This window comes from Chiloscyllium punctatum, chromosome 44, assembly GCF_047496795.1.
Source record: "Chiloscyllium punctatum isolate Juve2018m chromosome 44, sChiPun1.3, whole genome shotgun sequence".
NCBI lineage: Eukaryota > Metazoa > Chordata > Chondrichthyes > Orectolobiformes > Hemiscylliidae > Chiloscyllium > Chiloscyllium punctatum.
Window position 1 is genome coordinate 51,784,279 of NC_092782.1, and position 20,301 is coordinate 51,804,579.

Sequence of the window (20,301 nt, forward strand, 5' to 3'; positions counted from 1 at the left end):
CAGCCGATAATTATTTCAGTTTAGAAAAAAATTAGCATTTGTAAACTTTAAATAAACTTAGCATTTTTGAAGTCAGACTGATTAAAAGTCTCCAGTGTGACACTACTAGGAATATCAGAATTTAGTAACCTCAGGCTATGGGAGGGAGAGATCAGCTCCTGGTGCCCATCTGCTGTTTTATGAGGAGACATAAAGTTGGAATATTTTGTTCGGACCACGCAGCTAAGGGAGACTCACTGGTTTCTCAGATGAGGTATGGAACATTCTGCATCTTGAGTCAGTGCTGTCTGCACAGTGAACTATTCAGCTGAAGATCCTGTCTGGTGAACATGAAGAATCCTGTGATGCTGTTTCAGAGAAAGCAAAGTTCCTTGATGCCCTGCCCAATGTGTACCTGCACAACAATGTCGCTAAAAAATTGAATATCTTGGTAATTTATTTAAAAATTGCACAACACCAGGTTATAGTCCAACAGGTTTATTTCGAAGCACTAGCTTTGAGTGCTTCTCCTTCATCACCTGACTAAGGAGCAGCGCTCAGAAAGCTAGTGCTTCCACATAAACCTTATGGACTATAACCTGGTGTTGCGTGATTTGTAACTTTTTTCCACCCCAGTCCGACACCGGCTCCTCTGGATCATTGGTAATTTATGACGTTGTTACAACTGCAAGAGACTTTGGTGAGATCACATCCGCGATACCGTGTTCATATTTAAAGGAGTATTGGAGGCAGTGTGACAAAGCTTCATGAAATAGTTTTAGCGATGACGGGCCTGAGTATAGTGGCTCAATATTCTCTTGCTCTTTGGTACCTCCTCCTGCCACCGACGGTTTCAGCTTTCCAGGTGAAAGCTGGTGGGATCCAACAGGCAGCATCTCCTGCAACATTACCTCATAATCCCAGCCTCAGGAGAACAATTTCCCTCGGCCACGTGGCATCTTTTAGTTCCCGTGGCAACCAGTTCATGATTTGTAACTCTGAACATTCCAACCTGTATCTGACTGATCTCCCACATTCTACTATCCATTGATCAATCTTGGAAGGATAAGAGAAGTTCACATCAAAAGATGCAAGATTCTGAAGGGATTTGGCAGGACGAGCCACTGAGGGATTATCTCTCCTGACTGAGCTATCGAGAACCCAGCCTATGGGAGGGTTCGAGACAAGGCTTAGGATCAAGATGAGGGAGAGTTTCTTCATCAATAGGGTTGTGAATCTTGGGCATTTTCTGCCCTAGAGGATTGTGGATGCTCCATCGTTGAATATATTCCAGGGGCTGGGCTGGACAGGTTTTTGGTCTCTCAGGGAGTTGAGGGAGATAGGAAGTGGGAGAGTTATGGCCTAAGATCGTATGAATGGTGGAGCAGTATCGAAGGACCATAGACTCTGCTCCTGCTCCCATTTCTGATCCTAATGATCTTCCCGGCATTTATGGGATCTTGCTGTATGCAACTTGGCTGCTGCATTTCCTACATTTTGACAACGAGCACATTTCAGAAGTAATTCATTGTCTAAAAAGCACTGAGTTTGCACAATAGCATTCAGCACTCACTTAAAAACACAAGAGTCTGAATTCTCGGTTCTATTTAATACAAAAATATACTTTATTCATAATAACAATGTCTCTGCCCTAACTAGTGTGATTCCAGAGTGTTTCTTGGCATGGGGTACTGCTGAGCATTCCTGCTACAGGGATCTGGCTGAGTTAGATAGCATTCTCCATTTTATCAGAGTTACTGGCTACTCCCTCACAATAGAAACACAGTCTGTTTCTGAGAGGTATCGTAATTCTCCGCAGTAATGTGCATTCCATAGTGAGCTGTTGTTCCTCACCCATATTGACAGGGGAAGATACCTTGGGAAAAATAGCAAGTTGACTGCTGGGGATTAAGTTATTCGAAATTTGTCCAAAATTATTCTTGCAAAATTCTCCTACTCACATTTAGCGAGGGTCATCAGTGGAATGAAAATTTCACAAGACACCGTGCAGACCATGTTTGACACTGGGCCATGTAAAGAGATATTAGAACGGGGTTTCTGAAGTGAAAATTACTGTCGGGCTGCAGAGAAAAGGTAAGATTTGTCTGTGGGCCAGCATGCTTAGTTTTGTATGGAGATGTGCGCTTATTGAGAATAACACAATGTGGGCGGCACAGTGGCACAGTGGTTAGCACTGCTGCCTCACAGCGCCAGAGATCCGGGTTCAGTTCCCGCCTCAGCGACTCTCTGTGTGGAGTTTACACATTCTCCCCGTGTCTGCGTGGGTTTCCTCCGGGTGCTCCGGTTTCCTCCCACACTCCAAAGATGTGCAGTTCAGGTGAATTGGCCATGCTAAATTGCCCGTAGTGTTACGTAAGGGGTAGATGTAGGGGTATGGGTGGGTTGCGCTTCGGCGGGTGCGGTGTGGACTTGTTGGGCCGAAGGGCCTGTTTCCACACTGTAAGTAATCTAATCTAATCTAATCTAATCTAAACACCATGAAGTGTTAAAGAATTTCACCATGTCTGGGGGCATCTGTGGAGAAAGAATGACTTTGCGTTTCCAGTTCAGTTCAGAATTGAAAGGAACTGGAAAATGATGACTTTAGAGGCGGAGGAGTGAGTGGAACAGATACTGAGTGTGCCCAGTGCCAAAGACAATGATGGTGTTAATGGTGAACTCTCTTTCTCCCTCCAAATATGCTGGCAGAACTGCCCTCCAAATTGCTCCAGCTTTTTCTGATTTTATTCTGGAACTCCAGCATCCACCGTATTTTGCTTTGGTTGTGGTTGTTGAGAATGTTCGTCTTCTTTGGTACCTCCTCCTGCCACCGACGGTTTCAGCTTTCCAGGTGAAAGCTGGTGGGATCCAACAGGCAGCATCTCCTGCAACATTATCTCATAATCCCAGCCTCAGGAGAACAATTTCCCTCGGCCACGTGGCATCTTTTAGTTCCCGTGGCAACCAGTTCATGATTTGTAACTCTGAACATTCCAACCTGTATCTGACTGATCTCCCACATTCTACTTTCCATTGATCAATCTTGTATAAAACTCTTGTTGTCGGTGTCTCAACTCATTCCAAGTCCCTTTCGCTCTTGTGCTCACTGCCCTGCACTTGATTCTGGTCAAGGACCAGTTTGATGTTAAAATTCTCATCCGTCTTTAAAACTCCCTCCGTGGTCTGGCCCCCTCCCTAACTCTGACATCTTCTCTCAACCCCACAACCCTTCGAGATATTTGCACCAGGGATTCGAGCCCAGGTAAGGTCCCTAATTTTCATTGATCCATCCCTGGATTCATTTTACAAGGCTCTGAAATTCCCATCCTGATTTTCACCTCCTGATTTTGTTTCTGCAACTGCCCCCCGCCCCTCCCCCAGAGACTTCCTCAAAATCTACCTCTTTGGCTCAGCATATGGTCTGCCCCAAAACCACTTTATGTCACTTGGTGATTAGTTTTGCTTCATAACACTTTCCTGAACTACCACTATTTCAAAGGCACTATATTAATATATTGTTATTGGACTAAGTTAGAATGGCAGTTATCCCAAGTTTATTGGCTTTTTCATAGAAATCATAGAATCACTACAGTGAGGATTGAGTCCATTTGGCCCATCGAATCTGCACCAACCCTCCCACCCAAACCCCACATTTCCCATGGGTGCACATCCCAGGACACTGTGGGTAATTTAGCATGGCCAAACCACCTCACCTGCACATCTTTAGACTGTGGGAAAAAAAAAACCAGAGCATCCGGAGGAAACCCACGCAGACATGGGAAGAATGTTCAAACTCCACGCAGATGGTCGCCCGAGGGTGGAATCAAACCTGGGTCCCTGGCGCCGTGAGGCAGCAGTGCTAACCACTGAGCTACCATTTTCTCTGAAGTAAGCCCACAGTGCACTCTGAATTGGGCTATTACTGCTATGTAAACAGCCAAAAATAAATTAGTACAACATTACTGTACGCAGGTATTAATGTGAGGCAGAAGATCAGTCGTGAGGAGTAAGGGTCTTGTGAAATTTGATTCTGCAACCACTTGTTGCCATGACTCTTGGTCAGTACACCGGCAACCTCACTGGATACCTTCCCAAGGACAATGGCAGAACCTACCTATTTGAAACTACTGCTCCCTCACGTTGATTTATTTTCACCGGGATCTGGGAATCTAAGATGATCGACTGCCTGTATCACTGGCGTGGATCTGAGAGAAACCCAAGAGCTGTGACAGAAACAGATACCTTCATGGGGAGAAATCCCAGCAAAGTCACTCGTGCAAAAAGGAAGACTTGTATTTCTGTAGTGCCTTTTTCAACCTCGCAATGTTACAAAGCCAATGAGGTCCTTTGCAAAAATTGAGTCTCTGCTGCAATATAGCAACCACACATGCCAGTGTGTGCACCACGATCTCCCACAAACAACAAGGAGGTAGCAGTCAAATAATCTGTTTGTAGGACATTAATTGAAGGATAAATATTGACTTGAACACCAGGGACAATCCTATTGATCTTTAAAATAATGTGTAAGTAAGAGTGTTTTTTCTACAGAGCTGTGGAAGGAAGAGTCCAGATGATTTGGTTTATAGCCGCTAGTTTCCTGATAAATTGCCTTTTTGCATCTGATTTGATTAAATCACTCAATGGTTGAACAAAATCTGTTTTATCTCTTGACCAACTGAGATAAAGACAAGTAAGACGATGGCCGAGTGGTATTATCACTGGAATGTTAATCCAGAGACCCATGTTCTGGGTTTGAATCCTGTCATGGCAGATGGTGGAATTTGACATCAGTTTTTTTTTTAAATTCTAGAATTAAGAGTCTAATGATGAGCATGAATCCATTGTCAATTGTCAGGGAAAAAAAACACCATCTGGTTCACTCATCTCCTTTTATGGAAGGAAACTGCCGTCCTTACCTGGTCAGGCCTACATGTGACTCCAGACCCTCAGCAATGTGGTTGACACTTAACTGCCCTGAGGGCAATTAGGGATGGGCAATAAATTCTGGCAGAGAAACCGAAACCCTCATCTCATGAATAAAAAAATAAATGGCCCCACTTGTACCTGGAGCAGGGATCACACACAGTTCCAAGGCAAGCAACAGGTGTTGGGGTTTTGCGGGACATTGTCCTGTGGAGCATACCTGTGTTCTGTGGGGCGTATGCTTGTGTGAAGTGTCTGAGTTTTTGGGAGGGACAATACTAAGGAACAAAATGAATCACAACAGCGCCTCAATAGTCCAAAATGGGAATTCAGTCAATGATTCCAAAGTTACAACCTTGAGAGAGGAGTAAGCCTGACTGAGTTAAGATATCAAACGACTAAAGGTCAGCTACAAGCTATGATTAATATTAATAAATCCCTGCTCTGCTTCCATTATTCCTCTCTTTATTGCACGTACAGCTCCAGTGGCCACTTTATGGTAATATCATGTACAGCTGCCACAAAGAGATAAGAAGTCAAGTGTTTACAGATGAAGCTGTCCTAAGCCAGCTCGTTGTTGATAAGTACATACTATTCAAGTCTCCCAGTCCTGATTCCAGAGAAAATTTCAACTTCTTTTTCTTTCCTAGAAGAGGAGTAAACGTTTTGTTTGAGAAGTCAGCATGAATAAGGGCCACTTCACTGAATGTCATCCATTACCACAGACGTTGTTACATACCGTATGTACTCGAGTAAACATTGATCTCACGTAAAAGTTGACCCCTTATTTTTGGCCAAAAAATCTGGAATTTTCCATTTATCTCGTGTAAAAGTTGACCCTAGTTCTTTGCCAATAACAGATCGACATTTGTGAGTCAAGGTGTTATCCTGGACATCAGTGTTACAGTGAGGAAATGGATTTTGTTTTCTCATGCTATTATGTGGTTTGATGTCCAGATCACACCAATTTGGCGGGACAGTTTAGGACGCATCGGGTCAGAGTCAGGTGACAACCTCCCTTTGGGTGCCACTCAGCTTACTGCAATTTGTTGTGTTTTTTTTCTTTATTTGTTGAGTGAGCAGTTGGGCTTCTGCTAATGATATGATAATTTGGACTGTAGCAAGAATTTCAGCTCCTCAAAAGTAGTATGTAATAGTTGACCCCATTACTTTTACCTTAAAAAATGGTCTTAAAAAGTTTGACTTTTACGTGAGGTTGTCATTTAGATTTAGAGGTGAGCTCTAGATGTCTACAGTGCATTATTTAATCAATGCATTTTTTTTTATCTATTCAGACGTGCTATTACACACAGCTGAATATATTTATTCCATCACTAAATCACCCATTTGACTTTTCAATTCTTATCTACCACTGCAAAATCACCCAATGAATCAATTTACTTGCAAAGCCTGATAAGGGCAGGGCAATAGAACAAAAATCAAAGAACAATACAGACAAGGAACTGGCCTTCAGCCCTCCAGGCCTGCACTGACACATTTTGCCCTTCCATTCTAAAACTGTTGTCACTTACAGGATCTGGATCCCTCTATTCCCTTCCCATTCATGTACTTATCCAGGTGCTTCTTGAATGCTGCTATTGTGAAGTGGAATGTCATAGAGTCACAGAGATGTACAGCACGGAATCAGACCCTTCAGTCCAACCCGTCCATGCCAACCAGTTATCCCAAACTAATCTAGTCCCATTTGCCAGCACTTGGCCCGTATCCCTCTAAACCCTTCCTATTCATTTACCCATCCCGATGCCTTTTAAATGTTGTAATTGTACCAGCCTCCACCACTTCTTCTGGCAGCTTATTCCTTACACATACCACCCTCTGCATGAAAAGAAGTTGTCCCTTAGATCCCTTTTATATCTTTCCCCTCTCACCCTAAACCTATGCCCTCTAGTTCTGGACTCCCCCACCCCAGGGAAAATACCTTGTCTATTTACTCTATCTAAGCCCCTCATGATTTTAAAAACCTGTACAAGGTCACCCCTCAGCCTCTTGACGCTCCAGGGAAATTAAATCAAAACGGAATTGTGGGGGGTGTAAATCACTCCAGCCCTTGTGGTGCCACCTCTCTCAAAGCCTCAAGCGTATTATTGGACACCACAAGCTCCATCTGCATGGAAACCTGGGCACCAATGTTGCTACGGAACAGAGACAGACAGCCTGGAAGTAAGACCCTCCTCCAAGATCTACCTGTTAGTGACCACTTTGGCCTGTACATCTTATAAGAGCTTAAGCCAATTACCAATTGGCTGCCTGGCCCGTTGGTGTAATAAAGCTGTGGAATCGCGCTATTCCAAACTGGCTCAAAGTTAGATTTTACAATGCAGAGCTCGTGGATGTTTTCACATTGGCTGGGGTTTGAGGGGGGTAGCTGCTGTTCCTCCTGAGGCAGAAGGCTATGGGCTCAGCTCTAACTCCAGGGATATTGACCCTCTTTGTGCCGTACAGCACTGTCGGGAGGATAACTTATTTTCTGTGCCATCAGGCAATTTTCTTCTTGACCATGAAGAAGGGCTTATGCCTGAAACGTCGATTCTCCTTGTCCCTTGATGCTGCCTGACCTGCTGCACTTTTCCAGCAACACATTTTTAAGCAATGTCGAAATGCACAATGTAAGCAAGTTGGAAGTAAAGAAAGAGCTTGCGTTTATATAAGCACCCTTCGCAAGCTCAGGATGTGCCAGAGCACTTTCACGGAGTGGACTTAGTCTTGTAAATGTTTGAGAATGCAGCAATTGTTTGCACTCCCATGAACAACTGCAAGAAAAACAAACTGTTGTCCTGATGTTGATGGAAGGAATGCTGTTGACGAGGAGGGAATAGTACACCGTATCCATTTTCCATGGCCCCCTTTATCGCCAATGTTCAGAGAAGGACTTTTATAAACTCAGACCCTGAGGTCAGTGGTTGGGATGGGGAAGGGAGTGGATGCTGTGCTTGGGTCAGTGGGGGTTGGGGGGCGGGGGGGAGACCCTGTGCTGAGGTTGGTGATCAGACCAGGTCAGGAGCAGCAACCGTTATAGAGTCATAGAGATGTACAGCACGGAGACAGACCCTTCGGTCCAACTCGTCTATGCCGACCAAATATCCCAACCCAATCTAGTCCCATTTGCCTATTCATATATCCATCCAAATGCCTCTGAAATGTTGCAATTGTACCAGCCTCCACCATTTCCTCTGGCAGCTCATTCCGTAGACGTACCACCCTCAGCGTGAAAAAGTTGCCCCTTAGGTCTCTTTATATCTTTCCCCTCCCACCCTAAACCTATGTCCTCGAGTTCTGAACTCCCCCACCCCAGGGAAAAGATTCTGTCTATTTATCCTATCCATGCCCCTCATGATTTTGTAAACCTCTATAAAGTAGCCCCTCAGCCTCCGCTCCAGGGAAAACAGCCCTAGCCAATAAACCTATACCTCTTGCTCAAATCCTTGTAAGTCTTTTCTGAACCCTTTCAAGTTTCACGACATCTTTCCGATAGGAAGGAGACCAGAATTGCACACAATATTCCAATAGTGGCCTAACCAATGTCCTGTACAGCCACAACATGACCTCCCAACTCCTGTACTCAATACTCTGACCAATAAAGAAAAGCATACCAAACGCCTTCTTCACTATCCTATCTACCTGCGACTCCACTTTCAAGGAGCAATGAACCTGCATTCCAAGGTCTCTTTGTACAACAACACTCCATAGGACCTTACCGTTAAGTGTATAAGTCCCACTGAGATTTGCCTTCCCAAAATGCAGTGATTTTTCACCTTGAATCAGATAACATGTGACCAGACTGAGCTATGCTGATGGTTATTAGTTCAGTTCTCGGGGGTACAATGGACTTAGGTGCTAGCCCTAAGCAGCAATATCACATGGGCTACAGGTTTTGTCTGATATACAGTTCTGATGCAGTCAGTGGAGTGGAATAACAAATGGAACCTAGAGCAGACAGCTCCTAGCTAAAACCCCCTCTGCACCCTTCCCCCACAGCTCACCACCCCCACCCCACCCCAATCCCTACCAAGCTAGCTGGAGAATTGGCCTCAGTATCTTTCAGCCTGTGAATGTGAGGGAGCGAGCAGACCACTAATCCTGACAGCCACTCTCTGGCAATCTGCTGGGATTCTCTGTTTAACTGTAACGAAGGACTAAACAAACTGTAGTCTCTCATCCTGAGAAAGCTGAGTCTGAGAGGTGATCTTGAGGCGGCATGGGGGCTCAGTGGTTAGCACTGTTGCCTCACAGCGCCAGGGCCCCAGGATCGATTCCAGCCTGTGTGTGGAATTTGCACATTCTCCCCATGTCTGTGTGGGTTTCCTCCAGGTGCTCTGATTTCATCCCACAGTCCAAAGGTATGCAGGTCAGGTGAATTAGCCATGCTAATTTGCCCGTAGTGTTCAGTGAGGTGTAGTTTAGGTGCATTAGTCAGGGGTAAATATAGGGTAGGGGAATGGGTCTGGGTGGGTTACACTTCGGAGGGTCATTGTGGGCTTATTGGGCCGAAGGGCCTGTTTCCATGCTGTACATCTCAATGTCTCTACATTATTAGATCAAGATAAACAATTTCCACTGGTTGTGGGTTCTTGAAATAGAACAGTCTGAGAATTAGGGTCAGACCGTTCAGGGGAAGGGTTAGGAAATACTTCTGCACACAAAGGGTGGTAGAGTTTTGCAACCTAGAGCAGACAGCTCCCAGCTAAACCCCTTCTGCACCCTTCCCCCACAGCTCCCCCCCAGCTAGCTGGAGAATTGCCCTCAGTATCTGAGAGTTTTGGAACTCTCTTCCACAAAACGCTGTTGTTCATTTTAAATCTAAGGGAGATAAATTTTTGTTAAGGTATACAGATTAGCCATGAGCTCGAACTGTGTTTCTTTGTTTTTCTACTTTTTAGTAAGAAAGACTGTAATGTTGAACTTTTTCCACTTTGTGCCAAGATTCTCTCCCTAGCTATTTGTGTAACTAAGATGGCGCTGTAAGTGGCGACTTGTAAACTTATCACTGTGTACATGTGAGTACATGTGACGATAACGCTAATTCAGTAATTCAGTCCAGGCTTGAAGGGCTGAATGGCCTGCTCCTATTGAATAGTGTTTAATGCTGTTGAGAGGTATATAAAGTACAGATGGAAGGAGGTTTTTGTGGAGTATGAGCGCTAGTATAAATCTTGGGCAAACTCTTCCAGCCCATTCAGTTGGACTGAATGGCTTGCTTCTGTGTAAGAATATCTCATTTGATGCTCATCGGCTCGGTTTTTTTAGGCAAATTTGGATGATACTTGGTACCTAGGGGTCAACATCCCAGCAGGAACTAGGAAAACCCCAGCTCCAATCCAGGGAAGACGACAACTGGCTTGAAATCTTTCCAGCCATACTGCAGGAGCTGCCTGCAGGAATGTTCTCGATTATTTCTCATGTACAAATATTCTAACGCCCTGTCCTGATGTGCGTCAATTATTCCAGGATGTGTTCGTGCCGAAGGAAGGAAAGAAGCTGGGTCAGTTGCTGTGCTGGAGACTCATCAAGAAACAAAACATCAAAGGATGCAGCCACTGTTTAATCAAGCTCAGTAAGGTGAAAACTTCCGACAGAAGGCTATCCATCGATATCTCCTTTAAAGGTTAGATTGTCTTGTAACACTTTGTACCCGCGACAGCTCATCCCCATTCTCATCCTAATGCTGTGCAAACTGGTGTCTAAGAACAACAGTTCCCCCAACTCCAATAACTTAATGGATAAGTACACAGCTCCCTACCGTCAATGGTATTGCTCTACACAGACCTGATTCCATCCTGGGGTTGCATTAGCTCTTAGGAGGGCCACAATTCTTGAGCGCAGCACAGTGTGTGCATATGCATAAGCGACCTGGATATCTTCGTGTATGAATTGCAGCAAGTTAAAATACTTTTCAATATAAGCAACTTTGAGAATGAATGGTATGTCAGCCTTTGTAATAGGGGAACTGGATCTTATTTGATGATGGGATATGGGCGTCGTTAGCTGGGCCAAAAATTATTGTCCAACTCTAATTGCCCCTTGAGAAGGTGGTGAACTGCCTTTCAGAAACCCTGAAGTTACTGGTGAGGGTAAGAACACCCACAGTGCTATTAGGAAGGGAATTCCAGGATTTGGATCTGATGGAAGATTGGAATAGTCTTGCTGTATACATACCACAATTATATAGGGTGTCAGTGTAGTTGTGTCCAGAGGACAGTGTATAGTTTTTGTCACCTTACCTAAAAACCGAAATAAATCCCATCATCCCATGGAAGGAATGCAACAAAGAATCATCAGGTTGGTTTCTAGGATGAGGTTGGGAAGATTGAGTAGAATGGGCCAATATTCCTGGGTTTAGCTGAATAACAGATGGCTCAATTGAAAGACACTTAAGGGCAGATAGTCTGAAAATGCTTCCTCCTGGCTGTGAACCTAGAACATGGAGTCACAATCTCAGAATAAGGGGTTAGTCACTTAGGGCTGAAATGAGGATAAAGTCCTTTGCTCAGAGTTACGATTCTCAGAGAAAAATGTCCAGATTACAGAGGAGCAAGTGCTGGATGTCTTGAAACACATGAAAGTGGCTAAATCCCCAGGACCTGATCAGGTGTACGCCAGAACTCTGTGGGAAGTGATTACTGGGCCTCTTGCTGAGATATTTGTATCATTGATAGTCACAGGTGAGGTGCTGGAAGACTGGAGGTTGGCTAATGTGGTGCCACTATTTAAGAAATGTGTAAGGACAAGCCAGGGAACTATAGACCAGTGAGCCAGACCTCGGTGGTGGGCAAGTTGTTGGAGGGAATCCTGAGGGACAGGATGTACATGTATTTGGAAATGGAAGAACTGAATAGGGATAGTCAACATGGCTTTGTGCATGGGAAATCATGTCTCATGAACTTGATTGAGTTTTTTGAAGAAGTAATAAACAGGATTGATGAGGGCAGAGTGGTAGATGTGATCTATATTGATCAGTAAGGCGTTCAACAAGGTTCCCTATGGTTAGCAAGGTTAGATCTCATGAAATACAGGGAGAACTAGCCATTTGGATACAGAACTGGCTCAAAGGTAGAAGACAGAGAGTGTGGTGGGGGTTTTTTCCAGACTGTAGTCCTGTGACCATTGCAGTGACACAAGGATCAGTGCTGGGTCCACTACTTTTCGTCATTTATATAAATGATTTGGATGTGAGCGTAAGAGGTATAGTTAGTAAGTTTGCAGATGACACCAAAATTGGAGGTGTAGTGGACAGCGAAGAATGTTACCTCAGATTACAACAGGATCTTGATCAGATGGGCCAATGGGCTGAGGAGTGGCAGATGGAGTTTAATTTAGATAAATGCGAGGTGCTGCATTTTGGGAGAGTAAATCCTAGCAGGACTTATACACCTAATGGTAAGTTTCTAGGGAGTGTAGCTAAACAAAGAGACCTTGGACTGTAGGTAGATAGGATAGTGAAGAAGGCATTTGGTATGCTTTCCTTTATTGGTCAGAGTATTGAGTGCAGGAGTTGGGAGGTCATGCTGCAGCTGTACAGGACATTGATTAAGCCACTTTTGGAATATTGCACGCAATACTGGTCTCCTTGCTATCAGTATGATGTTGTGAAACTTGAAAGAATTCAGAAAAGATTTCCAAGGATGTTGCCAGGGTTGGAGGATCTGAGCTCTAGGGAGAGGTTCAACAGGCTGGGGCTGTTTTCCCTGGAGCGTCAGGGGTGAGGGGTGACCTTATAGAGGTTTCTAAAATCACGACGGGGAATGGAGAGGGTAAATAGACAAAGTCTATTCCCTGGGGTGGGAGAGTCCAGACTAGAGGGCATAGGTTTAGGGTGGGAGGGGAGAGATATAAAAGAGACCTAAGGGGCAACGTTTTCACGCAGAGGGTGGTACGTGTATGGAATGAGTTGCCAGAGGAAGTGGTGGAGGCTTGTACAATTACAACATTTAAAAGGCATCTGGATGGGTATATGAATGGGAAGGGTTTGGAGGGATATGGGCCAAATGCTGGCAAATGGTACTAGATTAGGTTGGGATATCTGGGCGGCATGGATGAGTTGTGCTGAAGGCTCTGTTTCCATGCTGTACCTCTCGATGACCCTATGACTTGTGGTTGTTCGGTCATAAAGCTTGTCCAAGACAGAGCTTTGAGTATAGGAGTTCATCAAGTAGAATCATAAAATCCCTACACTGTGGAAGCAGACCATTCAGCCCATCGAGTCCACACTGACTCTCAAAGTAACATCCCATCCAGACCTAACCCCTCCCCCCTCCGCCACTTCCACCACCCCACCTTATCCCTGTAACCCTGCATTTCTCACGGCTAATCCACCCAGCCTGTACATCCTTGGACACTATGGTTCTCAGCAAGTGTGGCAGCGCCTGTGGGGAGAAATCAGAGTGAGGTCGAGTGAGGATTCCTCAGACCTGCTGAGCTTTTCCGGCAATTTCTGTTTTTGCCCATGGAGAAAGAGCAAGCTAACGTTTTGAGTTTGGATGACTCTTCATCAGAGCAAATGGGGAAATGTGGAGGAAGCAGTATTTTTTCAAAATGTTGGTGGGGGTGGAACAGCGGAAGAGGATGGAGTGCTGGGGACCAAACGATGTTGACAGTTCAGATTAAGTGATCGGACTGTGAGAATGGCAGAACAATGGTGTGTCTAACTGTCAGACTGGAAAGGACAGACAGTCCCCTGGGGTGGGGGGGAGTGGGAGTGGAGAGAGGACATGGTGACAGAGAATGTAACAAGTGAAGCTAAAAGAAAGGGAAATAATCTAAAGGTGTTGAACTCAATAATGAGCCCAGAAGGTTGTAAAGTGCCAGTCTGAAGATGAGACATTGTTCCTCCAGTTTGGGATGGGATTCACTGGAACGCTGCAGCATGCCGAGGACCATGAGACACAGGAGCAGAAATTAGGCCATTCAGCCCATCAAGTCAGTTCCACCATTCAACATGGCTGATAGGTTTCTCATTCCCATTCTCCCACTTTCTCCCCATAACTCTTGAGCCCCTTTAGAATCAAGAACCTATCTCCGTCTTAAATATACTCAATGACCAGGCCTGCACAGCCTTCTGTGACAATGAATTCCACCGATTCCCCACTCTCTGGCTGAAGATGTTTCTCCTTATTTCCATTCTAAAAGGTCTTCCCTTTACCCTAATGTCATGCCCTCGGGTCTTAGTCTCTCCTACCAATGGAAACATCTTCCCAACATCTACACGGTCCAGGCCATTCTGTATTCTGTAAGTTTCAATTAAATTCCCCCCTCATCCTTCTAAACTCCATCAAGTGCAGGCCCAGAGTCCTCAAACGTTCCTCATGTGTTAAGCTTTTCATTCCTGGGACCATTCTTGTGAACCTCCTCTGAACTTGCTCCAGGGTCAGTACATCCTTCCTGAGATATGGGGCTCAAAACTTTGCACAATACTCCAAATATGGTCTGACCATGGTCTTATAGAGCCTCAGAAGTACATCCCTGATTTTATATTCAAGTCCTTGAGTTTATTGGTCAGAGTATTGAGTACAGCAGTTGGGAGGTTATGTTGCGACTGTACAGAACATTGGTTAGGCCACCTTTGGAATATTGCGTGCAATTCTGGTCTCCTTCCTATCGGAAGGATATTGTGAAACATGAAAGGGTTCAGAAAAGATTTACAAGGATGTTGCCAGGGTTGGAGGATTTGAGCTACAGGGAGAGGCTGAACAGGCTGGGGCTGTTTTCCCTGGAGTGTCGGAGGCTGAGGGGTGACCTTATAGAGGTTTATAAAATCATGAGGGGCATGGATAGGATAAATAGGCAAGGGGTGGGGGAGTCCAGAACTAGAGGGCGTTGGTTTAGGGTGGGAGGGTGTGTTTCAGCTCCTGATATGTAAATATATTACAGTCAAAAAAATTGTAAAGTCTTAAGGTATTTTACAATATCAAAGGTGTTATAACCAATACAGGTAACTGTTGTAAACTGAGTGTGAAAAGGATGGGTGTAGAAATCTATTCTGCCTGAATCAACCGAGCATGAAGACAGCCTCGCAGTTCCTCAATACATAACTCTTGATCAGAGTCGATTCTGAACATCACCACAATCAAGATCATAGGTGGTGTTAATCTTGAATATGTTTTCTTTTCTTTCACAGTGGATACAAATAATGTCAAAAGTGTTCTGAATGAAACAAAGGAAGAACTGAAAAAGGTAATCTTCTGTATTGCTACATCTTCCGTTTCTTTGCAACGTACAATTTAAGACTGACTCCCTTAATAAATCAGAAATGTAGGCAGTGGAAAATCAAAGGTGAAGGAAGAGCTGTTAATCTCACTCCTTCCAGGGCTGCCTCGTCACTCCTGGATCTATTCCATCTGCTCATGATCCTTCTCCACCTGGTCTCCCTCTCATTATTTTAAGGAAATCTATTGGAGCCAGTTTTTAAAAGTGTTGCATTTTGAATGAGGAGCTTTCCTAATTTTGAGTACTCTGGTGCATCATTTTTCTGGTATTCCTTATGGAAAGGAAAGCAAAGGAGCTGTCCTTACCCAAAGGGGTGGTTTAACCCCCGAGGCACCCTCCTCACTCACAATCAGGACCAAAGCCAGCTGGGCCAGTCACTTAGAGAGTCTCAAGTTCAATTTGATGCCATTTTGTGAGGATTCCTTCGTGTTAGTTCCCATAGCATACACCACAGAGTTCTTCTTGAATTAGGTGTCTGACATTGATTGGTATCATTAACTGAGAGTCATCGAGATGTACAGCATGGAAACAGACCTTTTAGTCCAACTCGTCCATGCCAACCAGATATCCCAACCTAATCTAGTCCCATTTGCCAAAACCTGGCCCATATCCCTCTAAACCCTTCCTATTCATAAACCCACCCAGATGCATTTTAAATGTTGCAATTGTACCAGCCTCCTCCACTTCATCTGGCAGCTCATTCCATACATGTACCACCCTCTGCATAAAAATGTTGTCCCTTAGGACCCTTTTATATCTTTCCCCTCTCACCCTAAACCTACACCCGCCAGTTCTGGACTCCCCCACCCCAGGGAAAAGGCCTTGTCTATTTATTCAATCTATGCCCCTCATGATTTTGTAAACCTCTATATGGTTACCATCAGCCTCCAGTGCTCCAGGGAAAACAGTCCCATTCTACTCAACCTCTCCCAACTGCTCAAATCCTCCAACCCTGCCAACATCCTTGTAAATCTTTTCTGAACCCCTTTCAAATTTCACAACATCCTTCTGATAAGAGGGAGACCAGAATTGTACGCAATATTCAAAAAGTGACCTAACTAATGTCCTGTACAGTTGCAACCTGCCCTCCCAACTCCTTTCTTAATGCTCTGTACAATAAAGGAAAGCATACCAAACACCTTCTTCAGTATCTTATCCATCCGCGACTCCACTTTCAAGGAGCTATGAACCTGCACTCCAAGGTCTCTTTGTTCAGCAACACTCCCTGGGACCTTACCATTAAGTGTATAAGTCCTGCTCTGATTTGTATTTGGAAAATGCAGCACCTCAGATTTTTCTAAATTAAACTCTATCTGCCACTTCTCAGCCTATTGGCCCATCTGATCAAGATCCCATTGTAATTGTAACCTTCTTCGCTGTCCACTACACCTCCAATTTTGGTGTCATCTGCAAACTTACTAACTGTACCTCTTACGTTCACATCCAAATCATTTATTTAAATGACGAAAAGTAGTGGACCCAGCACCGATCCTTGTGGCACTCCACTGGTCACAGGCCTCCAGTCTGAAAAACAACCCTCCACCACCACCCTCTGTCTTATACCTTTGAGCCAGTTCTGTATCCAAATGGCTAGTTCTCCTTGTATTCCATGAGATCTAACCTTGCTAATCAGTCTCCCATGGGGAACCTTGTTGAATGTCTTAGGTCCATAAAGATCACATCCACCGCTCTGCCCTCATCAATCCTCTTTGTTACTTCAAAAAACTCAGTCAGGTTAGTGAGACATGATTTCCCACATAGAAAACCATGTTGACTATCCCTAATCAGTCCTTGCCTTTCCAAATACATGTACATCCTGTCCCTCAGGATTCCCTCCAACAACTTGCCCACCACCAATGTCAGGCTCATTGGTCTATAGTTCCCTGGCTTGTCTTTACCGCCCTTCTGAAACAGTGGCACCACATTTGCCAACCTCCAGTCTTCTGACACCTCACCTGTGACTATCAATGATACAAATATCTCAGCAAGAGGCCCAGCAATCACTTCTCCAGCTTCCCACAGAGTTCTAGGGTGCACCTGATCAGTTCCTGGGGATTTATCCATCGTTATGCATTTCAAGACATCCAGCACTTCCTCCTCTGTAATATGGACATTTTTCAATATCTATTCCATCTATTTCCCTACAGTCTATATCTTCCATGTCCTTTTCCCCAATAAACACTGATGCAAAATACTCATTTAGTATCTGCCCCCCCCCCCCCCCGCCATCTCGTGCTGCTCCACACAAAGGTCGCCTTGCTGATCTTTGAAGGGCCCTATTTTCTCGCTAGTTACCCTTTTATGTTTAATGTTTTGACAGAATCCCACTTGGATTCTCTTTAACCCTATTTGCCAAAGCTATCTCATGTCCCCATTTTGCCCTCCTGATTTCCCTCTTAAGTATACTCCCACTGCCTTTACACTCTTCTAAGGATTCACTCAACCTCTGCTGTCTACACCTGACATATCCTTCCTCCTTTTTCTTTCAACCAAAACCTCAATGTCTTTGGTGATCCAGCATTCCCTACACCCACCAGCCTTGCATTTCATCCTGACAGGAATATACTGTCTCTGGTCTCTCACTATCTCATTTCTTTCAAGGCAATGAAATCACAGACTTACACATCGTCTGCTGACTGTTATTTCATGGTATGATGTCATATAACTTGTCTTAAAGGTAGCCATGATGTGGAAGTGCCGCTATTGGCCTGGGATGGATAAGGTCCGAAGCCACACCATCCCTGTTAGTAGTACAGCAGGACAACTTTACCTGACAAAGGAGCAGAGCTCTAAAAGCTTGTGATTTTAAATAAACCTGCTGGACTATAACCTGATGTCTTGTGACTTCTGACTTTGTCTTAAAGGTACAGGCCCATCTGGTGTATAATTTGTGTCACACTAGAACATTACCCCTTTTCCCATTAAAGGATAGGAATCAATTTCTGATAATATGTACACAAATCTACATCCCCAATTCTCTCAACGCATTTCAGTCACAGTTTGTTGAACCTACCATAGGTCCATATATAATCATCACAGCTCTACAATACAGCTTCAGTCTGTGGCCTGTCATCATGGATGGATGATTATATTTTGTCATAAATACGTGATTGTTGTCTGGCATAACATATTCACCCTCTGGGACACATGGTTGATGAAATGTAATATTGTGAATTTGTTCCCAGGACTTGACCATTGCTCATTATAATGTCATGTGACCTAGGCTGGATAAAACAATATAGCTCCTATCCAGGCACCCATGTGTTTGTGTGAAAATCTCAGGCTCTTCTGTTTCATCCTGATTCAAGTTGGCATAACCACTTGATTTTCCTTTGTCTTTCCAATGACGTGTCACGTCCGTGTGTGTCAGTGATGAGAGTGTATGAGGGAGTCTGTCACCCAAACATGAGAGTTTCTTGTGAGGGCAAACGTGGATGAGAAGCACAGAGATTTAACATCGCAATCCAAAAGAATGTTGGCAAGTCACTTTTAATGATCATAGATTTTACATCATTAACAATGGGCAGCAGGGTGGTTCAGTGGTTAGCACCACTGCCTCCATAGCACCAGGAACCCAGGTTCGATTCTAGCCTCAGGCAACTGTCTGTGTGGAATTTGCACATTCTCCCCGTGTCTGGTTGGGTTACCTCTGGGTGCTCCGGATTCCTCCCACAGTCTATATTCATGCAGGTCAGGTGAATTGGCTATGCTAAATTGCCCATAGTGTTAGGTGCATTAGTCAGAGGGAAATGGGTCTTGGTGGGTTACCCTTCGGAGGGTCAGTGTGGACTGGTTGGGCCGAAGGGCCTGTTTCCACACAGTAGGGAATCTAATCTAATGCATTCTGTGACAAAAAGTGTAGCATTGGAAAAGCACAGCAGGTCAGGCAGCACCCGGGGAGTAGGAGAATCGACATTTCAGGCATAAGCCCTTCAGTAGGAATCCTGCCTGACCGGTTGTGCTTTTCCAGCGCCACACGTTTTGACTCTGATCTCCAGCATCTGCAGTCCTCACTTTCTCCTAATGCATTCTGTGAGACCATTTGAGTGAGGGTGGTGAAGGGAAGAGGTAGTCTGCTGAACATTCTATTTCATGCATGTCTTGGAAGGGAACGCCAGTGTTCTGTAAACTATTATCAGACAATTTGTTATAGAACACCAAATATGGCAGTCAACGGGCTAACAACCTTTGTTTTATGTACTCACGGGACAGGGATGCCACTGCCTGGCCAGCATTTAGTGCCCATCCCTAGGTACCCTTGAGAAGGGGGGGGGTGGGGGAGAGGGAGTGGGGGACAGTGAGGGGGGGGGGGGGGCGGGGGGGTGTCAGCTGCCTTCTTGAACTGCTGTTGACCACGTGCTGTAGATTGACCCACAATGCACTTACTGTTGTACTAGTCATATCTTTACATATCGTAAAGAAAATCTGGTGAAATAGTCACTTGCCTACTCTTTTTAAAAAAAGCAACATGGGGGAAGAGACGATGAAATAGGAGGCTAAGCTAACTGGTAGTATAAAAGAGGATTGCATGAATTTTTTTAAGTTACGTAAGAAGTAAGAGAGAGACAAGAGTGGATATTGCACTGCTGGGAAAATGAAACTAGGAAAGTAGCAATAGGGTATAAAGAAATGGCAGAGGAACTAAATAGGTACTTTGCATCAGTCCTCACTGTTGAAGACACCAGCAGCCAACCAGAACTTCAAGACAGTCAGGGGCAGAGGTGAGGGTAGTGACCATCACTTCCCCAACATCAGCTGGGGGAGCTGAAAGCTCTGAAGGTGGATAACCCACCTGGACCAGCCGGACCACACCCCTGAGTTCTGAAGTAGATAGCTGAGGAGACTGGAGTCAGGGAGAGTCCCAGAGTTCTGGAAATTGGCTAATGTAACACTCCTGTTAAAGAGAGGGAGGCAGAAGACAGGAAACGATAGGCTGCTGAGCCTGACCTCAGTCATTGGTAAGACTTTACCAAATCTGTTGGAATTCTCTGAGGAAGTGACAAGCAAATTAGACAATAGAGAGTCAGTGGACATGATCTATTTGGAATTCCAGAAAGCCACAAAGTATTGCCTAGGAGGCCTATAAATAAAATAAGAGCCCATAGTATTAGGGAAGGGTACTGGCATGGATTAAGGATTAGCTGACTGACAAAGGCAGAGAGTAGGAATAAAGGGGTC

General features: G+C 44.7%; 1 protein-coding gene across 1 annotated transcript in view; it reads left to right on the forward strand.

Annotated features, from left to right (window-relative positions):
* The window catches only part of podxl (podocalyxin-like), a 155,494-nt gene that overhangs the window by 122,618 nt on the left and 12,575 nt on the right, over nucleotides 1–20,301 (forward strand). The window contains exons 5-6 of the mRNA XM_072562923.1: nucleotides 10,369–10,525; nucleotides 15,035–15,090. Of these exons, the coding sequence (XP_072419024.1) occupies nucleotides 10,369–10,525; nucleotides 15,035–15,090 (213 nt within the window). The remainder of the gene's footprint in view (nucleotides 1–10,368; nucleotides 10,526–15,034; nucleotides 15,091–20,301) is intronic.